The 20,148-nt window shown below is 45.5% G+C and overlaps 1 protein-coding gene and 1 pseudogene across 2 annotated transcripts in view; one reads left to right on the forward strand and one right to left on the reverse strand.

Moving 5' to 3' along the window:
• LOC135911544 (tigger transposable element-derived protein 6-like) overlaps positions 1 to 20,148 on the reverse strand; it is a 374,082-nt pseudogene that overhangs the window by 222,372 nt on the left and 131,562 nt on the right.
• Positions 1 to 20,148, forward strand: part of LOC135911545 (1-phosphatidylinositol 4,5-bisphosphate phosphodiesterase classes I and II-like) — a 590,731-nt gene that overhangs the window by 112,061 nt on the left and 458,522 nt on the right. For both annotated transcript variants that reach the window (XM_065443866.2, XM_065443867.2), the window contains exon 2: positions 5,680 to 5,757. In XM_065443866.2, the coding sequence (XP_065299938.1) occupies positions 5,680 to 5,757 (78 nt within the window). The remainder of the gene's footprint in view (positions 1 to 5,679; positions 5,758 to 20,148) is intronic.

Consider the following 20,148-nt stretch of genomic DNA (forward strand, 5'->3'; position numbering starts at 1 on the left):
AAATTTTTTTTTGTGTGTGGCGGCAACTTCACGAAAGGGGAGCATCTGTTTCCGCACGTGTACGGCATTGAACAAATTGTGGACGGGTGATGTGACAGTGAAAGCCAAGTGCGTGTCACAGGTGTCCGACAAGATCGTATATGACGTCGAGTTAGAGGTATGCACCAAGTTCAGAAATTTAGCCGCTTTTATTTTAATTACAACATAAGTCACTATGCCAGCAGAAACTTCTGTTGTCATACTACTCGATGACTGCAGATCCGTTGGGCTGCTTGTTGACGGTTCCGTCACTTCAGAAAGGCATGTTCTGAAGTCTGTTTCACATGTGTCTTGCTGCTGCTCAAGAGCTGTGCCACTGCAGTACGAAAACACATATCCCGGTGGTGCTGACGGCTGAGAAGACTGCTGTGATAGCCGTTGGCCTGTTGGACGCCGCTCCCATCTGCATCGCATAGAAATGTGACCGTATGTGTGCCTGTTTGTTGTGGGAATTACTCCTAATAATTTGTTTGCAAAGGTAACGTTCCTGTGTTTGTGTCCATATATTATGATACAAGAGTGCTACCACAACAAGTTACGATACTTGCGCACTGCCAGTCATACCTATTCTCCCTCTCTCGATCTGGTGCTTTCTTTCTGTGTACAGTTGGAAAGATGGTAGGGATGTATGATGGATGCTAACTTAGGTCACTCTTGCAGTTGCCAAGAAATGGGCGCTGCAAATTTGCGTGATTTTTAATATGTCCCAGGGAATGTCGTCAGCACTGCGAGCACAGAAAGAACACATGCATTAGGCACAAATAAGCATGGTACTATACTAACGATGAAGACCCTCTTCCCATCTTTAGCGACGTGGCCTGGCTTATAGCTCCTTATAACCTCTCAGCCTTAGGTTCAGGCAAATCACAAATTAAGATGTTTTTGGGAAACTACACGCCTTTAATGTGTGGTGATTCGCAGGTGCCTGTAACTTGTACTGCCTATTTCTTGACACATAACATCACTGCATGGCACGAAGAGAACTGCATTATTATAAGGCTAACGCAGTAATGTGGAATGTTGGGCGAGTTGGTGAATAATAACCATACCGTGTTGGTGAAGCGGCACACTGACCAGTGCAAAGCGAGTGTTACAAACACGGCGAGTGCCATGTATTCTTGTGTGTGTCCCCATTTCCCTGGCCAGTCCGCTGCTTCACCAAAACACTAAAGCAGTTTCCTTCCCACAGCACACAAAATCCTTAAGAAAAACAGCCAAAACACGCATCTGCTCAAAATTAACAATTTAAGTACTACATAGCCGAATATTGCGTTATATCATGCTGCAATAAACATTTAATGTATATCATGCCTTATTCAATTCATTGCAACTAATTGCATTAGTCAGCAAGGTATCTTTTCACTGCTCAGGCTTGTACAGACTGCTCGGCGAAATGAACAGAGACCACGTTAACCAGGGATTAACTTGGGACCAGGAGCACGAGCGCCAGCACATGCCTCGCCAAAGAAAATCAAGTTCCTCGTCGGGCGAGCAGCTAAAGTAAGCTCGCGCCGATGGCCGGCTACTACAAGAAACGACGATTTTTGGCAGGGAGAGTGAATCAGGAAGAATGTACAAGGTGGCAATTACCTTAAAGCATGCTTGGATATTGGAGAGCTTTAGAATAAGGGCCCCAAAGAAGCCACTGCGCATGCGCGAGACGCAAACTGCGTTTGGGAACGCTATTTCACTGATTTAGCGGGAGCCCAAATAGCGGCCCCAAAAGCTTTGCGTCAGCAAACATGGCGATTCTTTCGGACGTCGTCCTTGGCGGCGCAGTGGTGCTCCAGAGGCCACCCTGTGTGTTACGCCCGACGACGGCTCGTTTCGCCGCTGTAGCTTTTGTCTTTATTCAAAGCCCAGTATGGCGGAGGGGGCACGTTGAAAAGGAGAGCGAGCCAGCTGGCCACATGAAATTTGGCATTGTGAATTCAAGTGTCATACAGTAGTTAGCCGTGGAAGTCACACTTGTTGCTTGTACATGGTTAGGCTGCACAAAATGAACGACTGTAGAAATGCATGTGCACATCTTGCAATTACGTGTCACACATAAACGACATATCAATGAGGACCTACTGCTTCGTATGCAGACGTCACTCAAAGAATGCGTGGACTTTCTGTAAAGAGAGCAACTACTTAGCTGCTGCAAGTCCCAGGATCAACACTCTATTGGAGATAGCTAAAGTAATTAATAAGTAAATGTGAAATTTGTGCAATATTTAGGTTTAGAAATTAATTATTTAGATGCGTTACTAAAACAGAGAAATAATAATATTTGGTTCATTATATTGAAATGTAAAGAAAAGAATAATTAGTTGCGTAATTACTCAACTATTTAGGTTATATGAGTAATGCAAACCAAGAGTACGCTTAGTTCTAATAAATAAATCAGAAATTAATAATTACTGAAGTATACAAATGATTCACTTTCTAACTAATTTGTTCATTTTAAACGTGTGCTTACTTAACGAATAATTGATCGAATTAATCATTAATAACAAGTTTCACTTACATGCGTTACTTCGAAGTTGGGAAACTAGAAGTCATCCATTACTTTAAATTGCACTCAGATCTTTACAGTGCGGCGGCAACCGCAGTGTATAATTCAAACTGGAACACCTCAGGAAGAGGCAAGTTTGTATTTTCAACAAATGCATCGTTGCACTACATAAACTACAAAAAAGAAATCACTAACAACACAGAGCTCGACGCAGTACACGTTAGCGGCGCAAACGACCACAGCAGCAGGAATGAGCGAGGCCTCATGCGACGGATTGGCTGGCATGCGAACTTTTTGAGGCCTCACGGCGATGCACGGCGCCCCGTAAGTCAGTGCCGGCGTATTCAGGCGGGCCGTTCCTGGGCATCTGATTGGTTTGGCAGTTCTGCGACTGCAGTTGCGCGACCGCAAAATGAGCAGCGAGCGTCGCTTTTCGGCAACCAGTTGCGACGGTTCGTATTGCGACCAACTCGGTCGCGCTGCCTGTCGCCAGTGTGAACGAGCCTTGAAGCGAGCCAAGGACAAAGCATTGCGGCGAGCACGCGCTCATTCTCGCGCCCGCGTCGCCCGGCGGCACCGAAAGTCGAAGGGCGCGATGGTGCGCACGTGCTCGTAGATCCCGCAACGGTCAGCAGGCACGGAAAGAATAGGAGACACTGGAGCTTTTTAGTAAATTCAACTTTCCTAATATGAAAACAGGTCGTTATTCTTGATAAAGAATAATATGATTATGATTTTCTATTCTTTGTCTAGAATAAAGTGCTTGCCTTTGTAATGGTTGTGTTCAAATATTTTGGCAATTCTGCTTGAAAGAAGAGAGAGTAGCTCATTGGCACGATGCCTTTTTTTGCTTTATTGCCTGCTCGGTTCGAAATATTGTTGCTCAACTACATATCGAGAGCATTCCCACTCATCAAGGCCCACTGGAATTCCAAAGAGCCGATTTTACGTGAAGCTTGACGGAGGCACTCGCGCAGGCAAGCGCACAAGGACCGATCGCTGTCCTGATCTGGTCGCATGTTTTAGACGTTATTCAGAATCGACTAGCCTGCTGGCGTGTCGGGTCTAGGAGTTTCTACGAAGATCGTGGCGCATCCCTGGCCAATGTCGGGCTTTCTTACCGCACACGCTTCGGGACCAGTGACGCACTTTCACTGTGATGCGCTTGCTTGCACCGGTCGTTTGGATAACTAGACGTCTGTGCACGAGTTCCTCGCGGCTGCCACGTGCGCAAGGAACGCCTGGTTCCCCAAAAGGAGGGCAAAGGATGACCCGTGACAAGGTAAAAGCAGAGTAACAAACACGGAAATTGCTGATACATTGTGCGCAGTCCCATAGAAGGGCTGTACCCGCTGAAAAACTAGTTTATTCATTTATAGAATAGGGCGATTAAGGATTTCTGGGGGCTCGTGGAAAAGCCGTTTTGACAGAATTAATAAACAGGAAAAGACTCGGACACATTTGGAATCCCTGAGGAGACTCGCAAGAAGAAGCTGCCTTCGTCAGTTTCACTTCTGGAACGCGAAAGCGGCGGCCGGCGTAACACCATGGCAGCGTTTGTCGCTGCATTCTGAACACGCTCCGAGGAGTGTGTCACCAAGCAAGTTTCGAGAACCAATTCCTCTCCCGCAATGACCCGAATGTAAGAGTGTAACGCGAACTCGATGACGTCGCACTCGGGCTACAAGTACCGCTGTAAGAGTTGAGGACGTTGGGATGAAAACTTGGAGGTTTATTTACATTATTTACAGTGAAAGTCAATTAACAGTCCTAAAGTCATTACGGGCCGGCAGCAACTCGGACGCTGCGGCCCATGGCCAGAAGCTCGAAAGAGATGAATCAAGGAATGCTCTAGGAATGCTCTCTTGCTGATCCCGGTCTGTGTCTTTTAAGCCCTTCGACGTCTCGAAGACACGTCACGTTCGGCCAATGGGAGAACCCGCTCAGGTGACGCCATTTTCGGCCAATCGGCGAGCCCGCTCAGGTGTCGTCATTTTCGGCCAATGGTAGGCGCCCGTGCGATGGTGTCACACCCGGCGGAGAGGGTCGCTGCTTGGTCCCCAATTGTCCGAGGGCTTACTTCTCCCTGCGGTCTTGCGTTGCTGACTTGCAATGCGCCGTCACAATAGATGGATGGGGGCGACGACGCCAGGTTTTCACGGTGAATTACAGCCGTCTTGCTTCGGGACCCACTTTACCCGCAACAGTGCCAGGCTCTCGCTTCACTTTCGGGAAGAGTCAAGTAGTGAATAGCTCATCCTGCGGCACACGAGGTGGGGGCCGCCAAGTTGTTTGCACGTGCCGCGCCTCGGGAATGTAGTATCCGTGCTTCTACGCTTCATAATTAGCTGTGGCGCGATTCGATGTGGTCTGGTGAACTCGAAGTAGGCTCAGAAAACGGTCCCGTATCTAACACCGCCGTCCCGAGCGTCACTTGCCGGGACGCGCTTCCTTAGTCACAAAATCAGCACAGGCGCTCTTTGCTCTTGCGAAATGATATGCGGCTTTTGTTGCCAATTAAAAGTAAGCATCAGTAACAACATGCCAAGCCACCGACTTGTGGAAAACGTTAAAACGATCGAGTGGCTCCATTTTGAGTAAGGGCACACACCTTCTTTATCAGATGTTGCTCGGTGGTTATTGTTGGATTCTAAAAATGCTTTTGTATTCTCTGGTAATTGTGACTGACGTTTTCGAACGCCAACGTCAGTGCTTCACGCGGCTTGTCCTTGTGTTCATTACCTGTATGCAATGAGCTGATGATGTAAAGTTTCTTAATTTTGTTAACTTATTTTCTTTTTCCTTTTAACCTATTGATTCTACGCTTCCATGACAAAATTTTTATAGCGAATACAGATATGCTTGGTCGCATTTCTGTCTTCGTGGAATTGTAAAAGAAAAAGTACACATTAATATAAATTCTGCATTATTGAGCTGTACGTGACATCTGTTATCCACGACGTCAAACATAGTGCTGCAAAGAGCGTACAGCGGCCTGTTGCAAGACAAGAAATGCAGTCTCAATATTAGGATGGCGGTGACATGAGAAGGAGTTATACGCCGGGCCATGTGCGCATGCGTGGGAATGGGATGCCGCCGCAGCAGCACCGGAGAGCTTGACCAGCGGGTTTCTTTTGCAGGACTCCGCGCTGGGCACGCCAGTAACGCTTCGAGTGGACAAGAATGGATTCTTCCTTTACTGGACGGATCAGAACAAGGTCAGTCTCACTTGTTGTCTTCGTATGGTGCGTCTGCCATTGAAACTCGTTAAGTAGGCACACGTTTGAGAACGCGGATCGAAAGCTCAGAATCAGATTCAAGCGTTATTTTACCTTTTATGTAATTTAGTTCTAGCGCCCCGAAACTACGCACTGTGCATTAGTTCCGGAACCTTGAATCCCTGCCGTAGTGCAACTTTCCGGGTAAACTTCGACCGCTTGGAAGTTGTGCGCACATAAGCCTGTTTACTCTCCTTCTTTTCTTTTAAAGCAGATGCTTCAGTGCCTACAGAAAAATTGCACTGCTTTGGAAACTGGCCTATTCGCGAGTGTCGCGCTACGTTCTAATAACGATGACGCGACTGAATCCGCCTCTAAGGGGCACCGTGCACGAGCGAGGCCCTTCGCATGGGCTGCGCCCATTTCTTGGCTTCACCCCGGACAGCGCACTTTCATCGAGGTCTCGGCTTCCTAACGACGAGAAGAATTCAGAGGCACCGACCAGAAGTACGTACGACGACGAGTGACCTTTTTAGCCAACTTTCACCCGCGACCACGCCGGACGCCTCGCTAGGCCTACCGCGCCGTCGACCGAGCCCGCGCGCCGTAGTTCACCGTGAAGCTCGCCGCAGAGGGCGTCCCCGTTCCTCGGGAAGTGATTGGTTGACTAAAGTTAAGGAAGGAGCTCCGGGTAGCGCGTAAAACAGCGGCCGTGCCCGTTTCCCGCGGAGACAAAGAGGGACCGCATCGAAATCAACAAAGGCGTCGGGTGTACCTGCAAGGAAGGCGGCAGCTGAACTTGGGCAGCGAGGACGCTTGCTAGTAGAACTCAAGGATGTCGACTCCTGGGTAGCTTTCTAACGAACGCTGTATGGGGATATGCCAAGCTCCTGTGGGCGGCGAAGGTAAGCGTCTCGATCAGCATCCGACGTAGGAGTGGCGAAAGCGACGGATGAGGCCACCAGACGTGCACACTGTGGCGCCTGCGACAGCTACGCGATTGAGAATGGCGCCGTGTAAACAGGCAGGGAGAGAGACGCAAGAGCGGCATGCTTACATTTAAATCCAAAAACCAGAAAGGGGCTGACAGATGGAATATCACTCTGTGGTATAAAGTTTGTAAACAGGGATAAGGTGCCTCAGAAAGGCTGGCCAACGTTTCGATAGGAGGACCTATCTTCGTCAAAGGCGGCCTCGTCATCCTCGGCGTTTTAGTTTTAAAGGGTTAGTGCAGTGACGTAACGTGCGGGTGTTGTCGCTGGCGGCTGGTTTTAAAGAGAGAGATTACCAGAGGAAACAAGAGCTGTCATCCGACGCCTGTGAGCTTCATTCGCAAGACGAGGGGACAAGAGCGTGAGAACGCGGGGAGAAAAGAAAAGAAATAGAAGCAGAAAAAAAGAAAAAAAATGAGGTGGGGGAAGCCAGGGCGGCACCAAGACAGACAAAAGAAAGGGGAGGAGAGTGAAAGAAAAAGAAAGAGAAAAATGAAATTTTTAAGAAATATGGGGGCTTGGGAGCGTGTTGGGGATGCGAAAGGTTAGGAGGTATTCAGGGGGAGTCGTTGGCGGCATGTTTTTGAGGCATTAGAACGGCCGGTCAAGCTGTCAGTGCGCGAGTAACACAAAAGACAAAAAAAAGAAAAACAGACGCACACACAAAAATACCATAAGTTGAAAGTGACTTGAGTAGCATAGCAGCAATACGTCGAGTAATCTTGAAATAGCTAAGATGGCGATGAGGAGTCTGCGGTGCAATGTATGGGGGGACTGAAAGGCAGCGGCATGGTCTTTCAAGGGGCACTGCCCCAGTCGCTCATCGTAGGCCCTTATGAAAATATGAAATGAGTTTCAGAAGAAAGTCTGACGAGTTTTGACATCAAAGCCATTAGACTTTCTGATGAGTTTCTTTGGAATTTTCTGATGTATTCCTAATGTCATTCTATAACATATTGGCCACCGTCTTTCTGTAGAATTCTTGACGAGTGTTTTTCTTGTGAGCATGAAATGTGTTCCTAATGTGCGCTCCAAAGCAGTTTTCTTGTGACTTTCTCACGTCTTCCTAATGAATCTCTAATGAGCTTATACATTAGACTGCTGGTGCTCATATTACTCCTATAACAAAATTGGCCACCACGTGTGGTAACATTTTCTCATGTGTCCCAATGGCAGTCAGACCTTATTTAAATATGTTACCTGTGCGTGACTGTCTTTGGTGCTTGATATATGCAGCCTGTATGCATGTATGTATGTCCAGCGAAGATGCAGCACTTTTGTCAACATTTACATGGGCCCTACATATGCTGCATGTTAGACATTACTCAAAGAAAGATATTTAACAAAAACATTTATTGGGCATATCAATGCTTCCTTAAATGCAGAAGGAGGTTAAATGGAAGGAAAACACAGTATCAGTCTGGTTACGGATGTGATATTTTCCTTTCATTTAATCTCGCTACTTATCACTGAGGAGAGGCTGTTCTTGAGGTGGAGTGTCGTCATCTTGAAGTAAGTGCACGTGTATCCTGCATGGTAGAAAGCACAGAAAATTAACAAAACTTGGCAATCAACCACAGAAATACACGCTGTATCACTTGCTGCAGAACGATCCGGAGATGTTATAGATAGTTCTGCGAAAAATTTATGTGGGGTCGGTTCACACAAAGTTGTTGAGGAACCACTGTGTGGCCTTTGGGTGGAGCAGTAACTACAGTAAGCAGAAATTGTTCTTGGCTGTAAAAACGTGCAACGTGGATCAGCTGTGGCGTGTGTACATTTCGTGAACTACTTCAGCTATATCGGTTTCCACTTGACAAAGGACAGCAGTGTCTGTGGATTGCTAGCGTGAATGAGAAAATCTCACTAATTACTTGGCTTGGAAATGAGCGTAGGAGTGTTTGTGCACGGGCAACCCAATGCATCCCAGAGACATCCAAGTGCCAGTCGTTACAGAATATTTGCATCAGCTACGGGCACAGTTCTCATACATTCCAAGCCTACTATGTCATGCATGTGTTGGCCTCCTGAATGACGGCATACATCCAATTCAAGAAATACACCCCACCATGTCTGGTGTTTTTATCATTTAAACCCGAGCGCTGCTTTCAGAGGGAGGGCACAAGTTGAAAAACAAATGCGTAGAAGCATGATGAACAAGCTTGCATAAAAATAATTTAATAAATAAGCATGGTGGTTGCTATCCCACGTCATTATTGAGTATTCCTCTTTGTCATGCAATCATAATGAGCGTTGACTGACACATGTCCCATTTTTGGATGTGGTATTCCTCACTGATTTTGTTGTATCAATCGGTTGCCATAGGCGAACGAAACAGATAAACAATCTAAATCTAGTGCACAGCTTGTCGTGTCAATGCATGCTCAAATGGGATGAGCACACTGGTCCTTTGAGTGAATTATGGTGCTCTCCTAGGCGCATGCTGAGGCACCGGCTAGTCAGCGTGCCCAATGTACATTGGACCAAATATGCACGTGATCAAAAGAATAGCCTACATTGCCCCTCAGAGATACAAAACAAATTTTGGGTATCTTTAACTAAGCAAGCCTCCAATGCCTGGGTGCCTTTGTCAATTCACTTGTGGATTGCAATGCACATATATTTCCAGCAAAAATAAATTAGGCAGCATATGCACAACAGTCATGTTGTGTGGTCTCCCATCCCTCGCTGCGCAAATTTTGTCCTGAAAAGTTACATGAACTGATTGAATTGAAAATTGAATCGAGAAAGGCAAGGAGGCAAGCGAGGGTTGCTTGGTTAAAGGGGGCACCAAATTTGTCCAGTACGTGTCAGAGGCACTGTACTGTATTCCTTTCACATGTGGTCAAATGTACATAGTGCAGACTGGCTGGTGCCTAAATATGTACCTATGAGATCACCATATTTCACTCAAAAGACCAGTATGCTCGTCCGACTTGGCCACACATATCCGCAATGGGGCTTCAGGCCGGATTAAGATTATTTATCTGTTTTCACCCATGGATGAAAATTGGCAAGAGAAATCAGTCAGGCACACCACATAAATAACAATAAGTGTCAGGCAGCCCCCATTATCAATGCATGAAGAAAGGCATCCTTTGTAGATTACAAGGGATAGAAACTAGTGTGTGCCGATTCACTTACTTCTTTTTATGCAAACACCATTTATCATGATTTTATGCCTTTGTATTACAACTTCTGCCATCCCTCACATTAACTGGTGCACAACGAGTGCTATTTTTGTTAGTCCTTCCTACAACTTAAACAGTTGTTAGCCAAGGTCATGTTGCGTGGTCTCCCTTCCCTCGCTGCGTAAATGTTGTCCTGAAAAGTTACATGAACTGATTGGCAAATTCAAATAGACACTACAAGTTTTGCCGAGTGGACACAGCTGGTTCTCAGAAATGCACAAAAACAGTGATGGGTATCTGTTGGTATCCTGCAGTGTGTGCAACCTAGCTGTGACATTGCTGCACTAGACACACTCACAACTGCTACAATGCCTACCAGCATAAATAGGGGCAGCTTGCAAAGAAAAGAATACGAAGAAAGTGAGAGAAAAAATAGAAAGCTTACCAGAAAAGACCTCACTACTTAAGTAACTGCAGCACAATGAATACTGGCCTTCCTATTTCATTTCAAGAAATTCGAGTTCATCAAATGTGTATTTGCCAGTGACAGTTATTCTGAGAACAAAACAGACATAATTGTAAATATCAATGTTACACAATGGTATGCACACTGTGTGCTTAGACCTGTGACATATATGGCACACTACACTTCGAATTCTTACATGGACAAAAGCAGCACATGTGTGTTTCATAAGCAGAAAGGAAAACAGGGAAATATATGCTACAGCATAAGAAACAGTTCCAAACAAATAAAACCAAAATAAAAATGAAACATACTGCGTAATAGGCAAAAATAAAATGGACTTGCAGCCAAGCAATGGATGCGAGAAAAATACTAAACGTCAGGACATGCGAGGTGTAGTTTTAACAGAACAAGATTACGTGTGCATAATGTCTACAAACACAAATAAGCAGCAAGTGGAATAAAGTTGCATAAATATTTAGCCTATTTAGCAAGATTCATTAAGTAATATGTCGATACACTTATCCACTAATGATACCGAAGCCCACTTTTGTGAACACGTACACTTAAAGCATACCTGATATGTCCATCCAGATTACATGCCGTGCTGCTGCAGCCATGGCCACGGGTTGTGTGGACACTGTTGTGGGTCACGGCTTCACCACTACAAAGAGAATTCTGTGTTAACTTATAGCTGTGGCAGAATAAGACCATCACATCGTGAACACATGCAAGGAGCATGTAAAAACAGTCACGAAAACAATGCCTGCACTGGTGCAGGGTGGCAACAGAGCACAAAGTCGAAGTCACTGATGAATGTCGCGATAACGGGGACCCCTTCAACAAGGCAAAATTTTACACGCAGCAGCAGCGCATTACATGAATGTTTGTTTACATAACGATTCTAGAGTTTCTTTAATGACTTTATGTGACTATCCCTTGTAATGTTTAGTTACGTCAAAGTTATGGCAACACCCCTTCAAAACAAACCTGTACCAGTAGCACGCTGTGATTGCTTACATTTCTTTTCTCCTAATACTACTCCTAAATCGAAAACTTTGTAAGCAGAGATTATCTACAACGTCGAATCATTTATAAGCGAGGAAACGTCATTGCAGTGAGAATCGGTCAAGAGGTAGATGAGTCGTTATTATGCGACATCAGCAGAAATGCGGGAGCTCACGCACAAGCGCGCATGATGAACACGATTATTTCCGAACTTAATCTTTCTCATCAGAAGAAAACGCTTATCAAGATTTTCAATTCCGCATTATGGCAATAAATTCGCGCAACTAAACTCTGACACCCAGCAAGCATCGGCATAGGTTTCACTGTTGTCGTGGGAGTTCTCTTTCCTACGTTCGCAAGGCAACCTATGCCCACACCGAGAAGCACGCACAACACTTGTGTAGTTAGCAAGCACGGTTACTCACCTTTTGAATGGCACTACGCGGTCGAAAAGCGCCCTCCAAGTTGCCGATGCTTCGATGTTACTCCCGGCAGACATACCGGTGCATAGTGGAGGAGCAGTGGCACGCTAACAATTCGCATTATTTCTTCGCGACGTCCACCCAACTTTCCACGACAACCAGAGACAAAGGGAACGCACTCCACGGCGTGAACCGGTAGTTCTGAACTTAGTGTCACACATTACTCCCCCCCCCTCTTCTTTGGCTTCTGGATTGGATTGGCGCGGCTCGCTACGTGCTTGCGCGCGCTTTTCCGAGCGCAGATTGGTGTGCGCCTGGTTTCTGCACTAGGCTGTTATGCGATCGCTTTTTCGAGCGCAGATTGCGGAAGTGCAGCGCCGCGGGCCTACCGTGTATGGAAGCGCACAGCAATGCCGGGAAACATTCATACAAAAGCAAAGGGTCAGAAAAGTGCGCTTTATTTTCCATTACTATGTCACACTGGGTAGCGCCGTGCGATCGCTTCTAATAAACGCAGAAACGAGTCCTTGCAGCGCATGTGCCCATTAATCGATGCCCACCATAGCCATATCAGGTGCGACTCGAGAGGAGAGTCACCCTGTAGCCGGCGGAGTCGAGGTAGCGCTTCACCTTCTGCCAGTAGCTTTCGATTTTCTGGGTGTGAGCGCCCGTGATTGGGTCTACAAAGTTCATGCTGTGGTTAACAGCCTCCCATTGCAAATTCAGTCTTGCTCCGTTAGCCCCCACCAAGTTCGGGATGAAGTTGTATGGGGCCCATTCATCACTGTGGATGGTGGTTCCCGGTTCAACGTTGGCTGCAATAATGGGGCCTAGCGTCGCCGCGTCTCGTCGGTCGACCTTGAATAGTCGGAGCTCCCCGGTGGTCACGCAGATCATGCCGAATACCCATGGTCCACGATCTGCAATGCCGCCGTAATTTTGGCGGCTCGGCGGAACGTTGTCGCCCGTCATCAGGCGGCCTCGATTGTATTTTCGCTTGCTGCGAAGGAGGCATTCATCAATTTGCACAATCCTCCCGGGGCCACCGAGTGGGGGTCGCGCCAGCAGCTCGTCCCGCACGGCCTCACGAGCGTAGTTCCTCCAGTCGGCGATGACATGGTCCGACAGATGAAGCAAGTCGCCGGTCATCTCCTTCATGAGCCACGTGCCTATGTTTTTGCTCACGCAGTACGTGAGTCAAATCACTTGCCGCCTGCAGTAAGTGACGCTCACTTCGCCTTTTGAAAGCCCAGTGCAAAAAGCAGGCGATCGTGCAAAAGCCTAGTGCAGAAACCAGGCTCACATGAATCTGCGGTCGAAAAAGCGATCGCATAACAGCCTAGTGCAGAAACCAGGCGCACACCAATCTGCGCTCGGAAAAGCGCGCGCAAGCACGTAGCGAGCCGCGCCAATCCAATCCAGAAGCCAAAACAGAGGGGGGAAGTAATGTGTGACACTAAGTTCAGAACTACCGCATGAACATCGTTGGTACACATTTGGCTGGCGCGCCACGCACACGGCGAGTTTGCAGCGAGACATAAGCTGTCTGTGGCACTTATGCGCACGCGAACTAAGTCATATTTAGTTACAGCAAACACAAAAACACACGATCAAACAAGCACATCGTTGCAGCTCGCACGCCCGACCGACTCGTAAACAGAGCGACAGGCTTATTGGATTGGATTGGATAGAAAACGGGATGGTGGGTGGCGCCACCAACAGGTCGGCTGGGGCCGGCCAATGCCTCGGCTAGCGTCATCTGAGGATTTGTGCGGCTGCCTAATTGCGCATAGCTGTTGCAAGACAAGCAGAACCGCAGATAATTTTATATTGTGAGCTATAGTTTGGCATAGAAAGAAATTCTATAACGCATTTTCAATTTGAATCGTTTCTGCTATCTGCAGACAGCAAAAGCATGGCCTTCGAGATCCGAAAATGTTAACCCTATAGAAAGCCGTTGCGGTGACGTTATTCGAACGATTTTCGCTTCGGTTACCTCTCATAAAACCCGTGAATTACGCATTTCGCTGCTCCCCGTGCTACCTGCGCCGTCACTTCAATTTAAATAACTTCCTGCTGCCGTTAACATCAACTATATGGCCTCAGACATCGTTGACGTGATCTCCGAGGGACACATGTGTGCAGTGTGCGATGTTTTAGGGCCAGTTGCAACAGGGTCAGTCGGAAAGCGTCAAATCTGCTCGTGTGGCGCAGCTTACTCCCCTGTCGTCCGTATCTTGCTCCCGTGTTAGTGCGTTTAATCTGCGCGGGTTGCACTACTGTCGCTCGTGCCTTCTGTGTTGATCGTGCTATCCACGAAGATTCCTCGAAAAACCCACATGTCTCGGTAGCGTGCATTTGTCCTATGTGGTATATGCCAGAAATGTGCGCTGGCGTACGATGTGCTTTCAACCAAGTACTACAGTGCGTTCCAGCAAATAGACGCTTACGCGCAGTTTTTTTTTTCTTTTTACCCGTCGTGGTTGGTCAGTGGCTATGGTGTTTCGCTGCGGAGCACGAGGTCGCGGCATCGAATCCCGGCCTCGGCGGCCGCATTTCAATGGGGGCGACATGCGGAAACACCCGTGTACTTAGATTTAGGTGCACGTTAAAGAACCCCAGGTGGTCGAAATTTCCAGAGTCCTCCACTACGGCGTGCCTCATAATCAGAAAGTGGTTTTCGCACGTAAAACCCCATAATTTTTTACGCGCAGTTTTCCATGTCATGATCATGTCAATCTGCACAATTGTCGGTTTGCCACTTAAAGACTAGTAACACATCCGAGAAATCAAACTGCTCAGAACAAGGCATACGCTATAGGATTGCACTGTTTACCAAATGTGATAACGGGATAACACCATCTTACAGTGCTCTTTAAAAAGGAAAGAAAATGGCGTCGTTGTTTTGTGCCTAGCCCTGATATACCGGAAGCGTTTCCTGAGTACTCGGCGCTCACGCTGTGTTATATCGTTTTCATCATTTTTGTCTCTTAGACTGTCCTTAACGATGAATCGGAACCACTTCCACCAAAGGCCAAGGGTCCGAGTGACCTAATTAACTCTATCCTAATTAACGGTTCCTTACTTAACATCGTCATCATTAACACCAATGGTCACGGGTTGGACTCCCACCAATAGTCATGTGTCCGAGTGCTTTCATCAACAATATCTTAATTAACTGTACATTAATTAGCATCGCCTTCATTAACGACAAAATTCGTGGGCACAACTGCTACACAAGACCATGGGTTCGAGTGCTTTCAGTAACTATATATTAATTGAATATGCCTAATTAACATAACCTTTAACAACAAACGCCGTGGGATCCAGTGCCTTAACTGACTATATTAATTAACACTACCTTAATTAACATCGCCTTCATTAACAACAAAGGTCGTGGGTTGGATTCGCACCCAAGGTACTGGGTGCGAGTGACTTAATTGCTAGATCTTAATTAACTGTGCCTTAATTAGCACCATCTTCATTAACAAAGGCCGTGGGTGCGAGTGCCTCAAATAACTGTATCATAACTGCGCCTTAATTAACACCACCTTCATTAACACATAAGATCGTGGGCTCGAGGGTGTTAATTGCCTATATCTTAATTAACGTTACCTCAATTAATATCGCCTTCATTAACAACAATGGTCGTGGGTGCGATTCCCACACAAGGGAATGTATTCGAGTGACTTAATTCCTAGATCGTAATTAACTGTACCTTAATTAGCATCGTCATCATTAACAAAGGTCGTGGGTTCGAGTGCCTCAAATAACTGCATCTTAACTGCGCGTTAATTAACAGCGCCTTCATAAGCACCAAGGGTCGTGGATACGAGTGTCTTAATTAACAACATAATAATCAGCTGCGCCTTAATTAACATATTAATTAACAAGCTTCGACTTCCACTAAGAGTCGTACGTGCGTTCGAATGCATTAATTAACCATATCTTCAATAACATTCTTAATTAACGGTGCCTTAATCAACACCAAAGGTCGTGGGTTCGTAGCCTTAATTGCCGCCAAGGGTAGGTTAGTTCGACTCCCATGAAAGGTTGAGAGTTTGTAACCTCTTTGTACATCGAGTGCTCACGCCGACAATGCCGGATTTTGCGGCTCATGAGCCATTTAATGCTATCGCATTACAAAGAATTTTTCGCGACTTGGCATCGTACACATTCATATATGATGTACTTTGACATTAGCAATAACACAAAAAAGCTGTACACTCCTCTCATCAGAAATCCTAAGGTGCATTGTCATTTGAGTCTCTGATGTACTTGCGATGCCAAAAAACATTACACGATGCATTCCTTATGAATGTCTGATGTCACCTTAGGAACACATCACGTCCTCCACAGAAACTCATGGTTCATTTTCCTTTGGTGTTGGTGTTGAGACCTTTGGTGTTGAGACAAACCCTGGTTTAACACAGAGTTACGTGCCCTTGTTCGACGACAGCGACGAAACTATCAAAGATATAAGGCGTCTAATTCGCCAGAGCATTTGGCCTTGCTGAAAGCAACAAAAACTGAATTTAGGCAAAAGTCCGACATCGCTAAGGACTTCTATTTCTTTAATCTAGGAGAAAGACTTGTCAGGGATACCAAAGAATTTTGGAGGTATGTGAAGCGTAATGGCAAAGACAACAGATCAATTCCTGCTTTGAAAAATGAGGAAACTATTATTCATGATAATGAGTCTAAAGTTGAAATTTTTAGCCGTTATTTTTCATCTGTCTTTTTGCCGTCTAGCGCACGTACTGTCTGTTTTGAATTACCTGCTGAAATAGACCCCATGCCAGAAGTTACCTTTTGTGTCGATGGTATCCGTAAATTATTAAAAGATGTGAACCAGGCTAAGGCATGCGGCCCTGATGACATTCCTGCCGCTATCATACGGAACTGTGCGGACGCGTTGTGCTTTTATTTCGTCCGGATGTTTCAGAAGTCCCTCAATGAAACTGATATGCCAGATGACTGGAAGTTAGCGCGAGTCGTGCCCATACATAAGAGTGGGGTGCGTAACTCCGTTCAGAATTACAGGCCCGTTTCCTTAACTAGTATAACCTGCAAAATTATGGAGCATGTAATATACAGTTGTGTTATGGCCCACTTAACTAAGCATAATCTCCTAAGTCCCTGCCAACATGGTTTCAGGCGTGGTTTATCGTGCAATACACAGTTGGTAGAGTTTATTCATGATTTAGCCTCGGCAGTTGATAAGCAACAAGTTGTGGACTGCGTATTTTTGGATTTCAGTAAAGCGTTTGATGTAGTCGCACACAGTCTCCTACTCTCAAAATTAAAAGCTTATAACTTGGATGGTAAAATAATAGCGTGGATTGCCGAATATTTGTCATTGCGGAAACAGGCTGTGGTTCTGAACGGTATATCTTCGCAATATGCATCAGTTACGTCGGGAGTTCCCCAAGGCTCCGTGTTGGGGCCACTATTGTTTTTGTTGTATATTAATGATATTTCAGCTGGTATACAGTCTTCATTCAGGATGTTTGCCGATGATTGTGTTGTTTATAGAGTCAGAGATGGCATTTCCGATTCACAAATCCTGCAAGTTGATCTAAACACTATCGCAGACTGGTGTGTGCGTTGGGATATGTCGTTAAATATAAATAAGACTGTTCACGTCACCTTTACAAGAAAACGAGCTAATCATCCCTATAGGTATAGAATTCATGATTCAACTCTAAAAGTAAGCAAGGAATTTAAATATCTAGGTGTGTTTTTTACTTCTGATTTACGATGGAACAAGCATGTTAACTATATTGGAAATAAGGCAGCATCAGTTTTGGGATTCTTGCGGCGCAATTTTAGTCATCTACCGAGTAACTTGAAGACACAGTTGTACTTTAGTGATGTACGTTCAATACTTGAATATGGATGTGTTTGTTGGGACCCACACACATCTGAGCTTATAAACAAATTAGAAAAAATCCAGAATAGGGCAGTTAGATTTGTTCTTGGTAATTATAGCCGGCAGCTTAGCATGACAGAAAGCAAACTTAAACTTAAATGGCAAGAGCTGAAGGATCGTAGAAGGCATATTAGATTAAAATTTTTCCACGATATTTATTATTCTAAAACAGGCATAATCCGCGATAAATATATCCAGGCACCACACTATATATCTAGGCGACTTGACCACTGTTTGAAGGTCAGGGAATTTTCTTGTAGGGGTGACGTCTTCCGTTATTCTTTTTTGTTAGAACTGTTCGAGATTGGAACAGTTTGCCATCGACCATTGTATATATTACAGAAAATGATGCTTTTTACCACGCATTGAACTAATTTGTTGATGTATTGATTCAAGTTTGTAACCTCCCTGCTGTAATGCCCTACGGGGCGATGCAGGTAACTAATAAATAATAAATAAAATTTTCATAAGGGGGTGTCGTTACGGCGGCATCCAGAAATGGCGATACTCTGGGTTGAGGCGCCGAAAAAGGCATATTGACTTCGGAATGTGTTGATGAGGGGGTTTCAAAAAAATAGATTAAAAAAAGGGGGGGTGGAGGGAAGGGATAGGGGGAGGGGGAGACCGAAACCGGAATAACAAACAGGAGGGTGACGCACGCAGAAGCGGGCGGGGGCAAGTGTACATGGAAGAAGGGGTTTGTACAGTTGGTATAGACGTAAAAACCTGAAAGAGTACATTAAATTGACTAGTAGGCAGAAAATTTTTTTCTTTTCGAAATGGAAGAGTAGGTGAGGTTAAGAATGAAAGTTAGCTGGTGGCCTAAAGTGTTTTGTGTCTTGGTTGATGATATGAGAGTTTCATATTTAAGTTACCGCTTTTAAGGACTCTAAGTCGCCGCGTGCCAAATTAATTCCTGTCGGGTGTAGGCAGTTAAACTTGTCTATGAGGTATGATTCCGTATACTTCCTTTCGCGAGGGGAACGGAAATTTGTAGTATATAGAGCCTTGCTTTGTCAGATATATGACCGTGTTCATTAAAGTGGCTGCCTACTACTGCTTTGGGTAAATTGTGTTTTGTGTCCACGCGGTGACCATTGAGTCTTGTATTAATTTGTTGCCCAGTCTCACCTATGTATTGTTTGCTACAAGCGGTGCATTCTAGACAGTAGACTACGTTGCTTGATGTGCAGGTGAAAGCCGAAGTTACCTTGTGTGTGTAATTCGACGCTGTACTTTTTACTGTAGTAGTAGATTGAATGTGTTTGCATGTAGAGCACCTGGGGCGGCCACAAGGATTGGTTCCCAACTTCCTCTTTTTCTGTAGTTTGGCGTGCACAAGAACATCTTTAAAATTAGTGTTGCGTCTGTAGGCTACTCGGGGAGGGTCGGGAAAAATCTTAAGTTTCTGGTTGCTGGTGAGAATTGGGTAGTATTTACTTAGGATGTTATTCACGTTTGGGACTGCGTTTGAGAATTTAGTAGTTAGAAGAGGCGTTGTTGTTCTTGTGATCCTCGGGCGGGGCTTGAGGACCTCGGCTCGATCAAGTTTGGTTGCAGCGATGTAAGCTGTTTGAAGGTCACTGTTTGGGTGGTTCCTGTTTGATAGCGTTTCTTTAAGGTGATCGAGTCTATCTATGTATTCTTGGTTTTCAACGCAAATGCGTCGTAGTCGTGTGGCTTGGCCTTTAAAGATGCCTTGTTTGCAATGTCTGGGATGGTGGCTGGTATATTCTAGGTACTGTTGTTTGTCGAAAGGTTTCCTATACAGCGTTGTCTTTAGCTCACCATTGTCAATGTATATTGTTGTGTCCAGAAAGTTTATGCGCTCAGTTGAGGATTCTGATGTGAGTTGTATTGTTGGGTGAACAGAATTTAGAAAGGCTACATATTTATCTAGACTGTCTTGACCATGTCCCCAGATTATGAGTATGTCGTCTATGTATCGTAGGTATGTGTGGCGCTTGGTAGTGCAGCGCGATAGGAAATCTGTTTCTAGAAACCCCATAAATATGTTCGCGTAGGTTGGTGCAAAAGGCGTACCCATGCTTGTACCATGTATCTGTAGATAGTAACTCTCTTCAAATTCGAAGTAGTTATGTGTTAGAACTAATTCAAGGAGAGAAAAGTAGACTTCAGTAGAGTGTTGTGCATTGTGTTTAGACAGCGTTTGTTTTATCGAAGATAAACCATCAGGGATTAGAATGTTGGTGTACAGCGCCGTGACGTCTAGTGTTGCGAGAATTGTGTTGTGGGGTAGTGTGCCTTTAGTATTAATGTTCTCCATAATTCTCAGCAGGTGGGCGTATCTTGTACAAATGACGACAGTGCTTTTGGCAAGTCACCAAGGCAGTGGTTGAGGAATGTGGAGATGCTCTCTGTAGGGGTGTTGTTGTTTGATACTATCGGACGGCCCGGGGTAATAGCAGTGTCTAGTTCAGCG

This window comes from Dermacentor albipictus, chromosome 7 (assembly GCF_038994185.2).
Source record: "Dermacentor albipictus isolate Rhodes 1998 colony chromosome 7, USDA_Dalb.pri_finalv2, whole genome shotgun sequence".
Taxonomy (NCBI): domain Eukaryota; kingdom Metazoa; phylum Arthropoda; class Arachnida; order Ixodida; family Ixodidae; genus Dermacentor; species Dermacentor albipictus.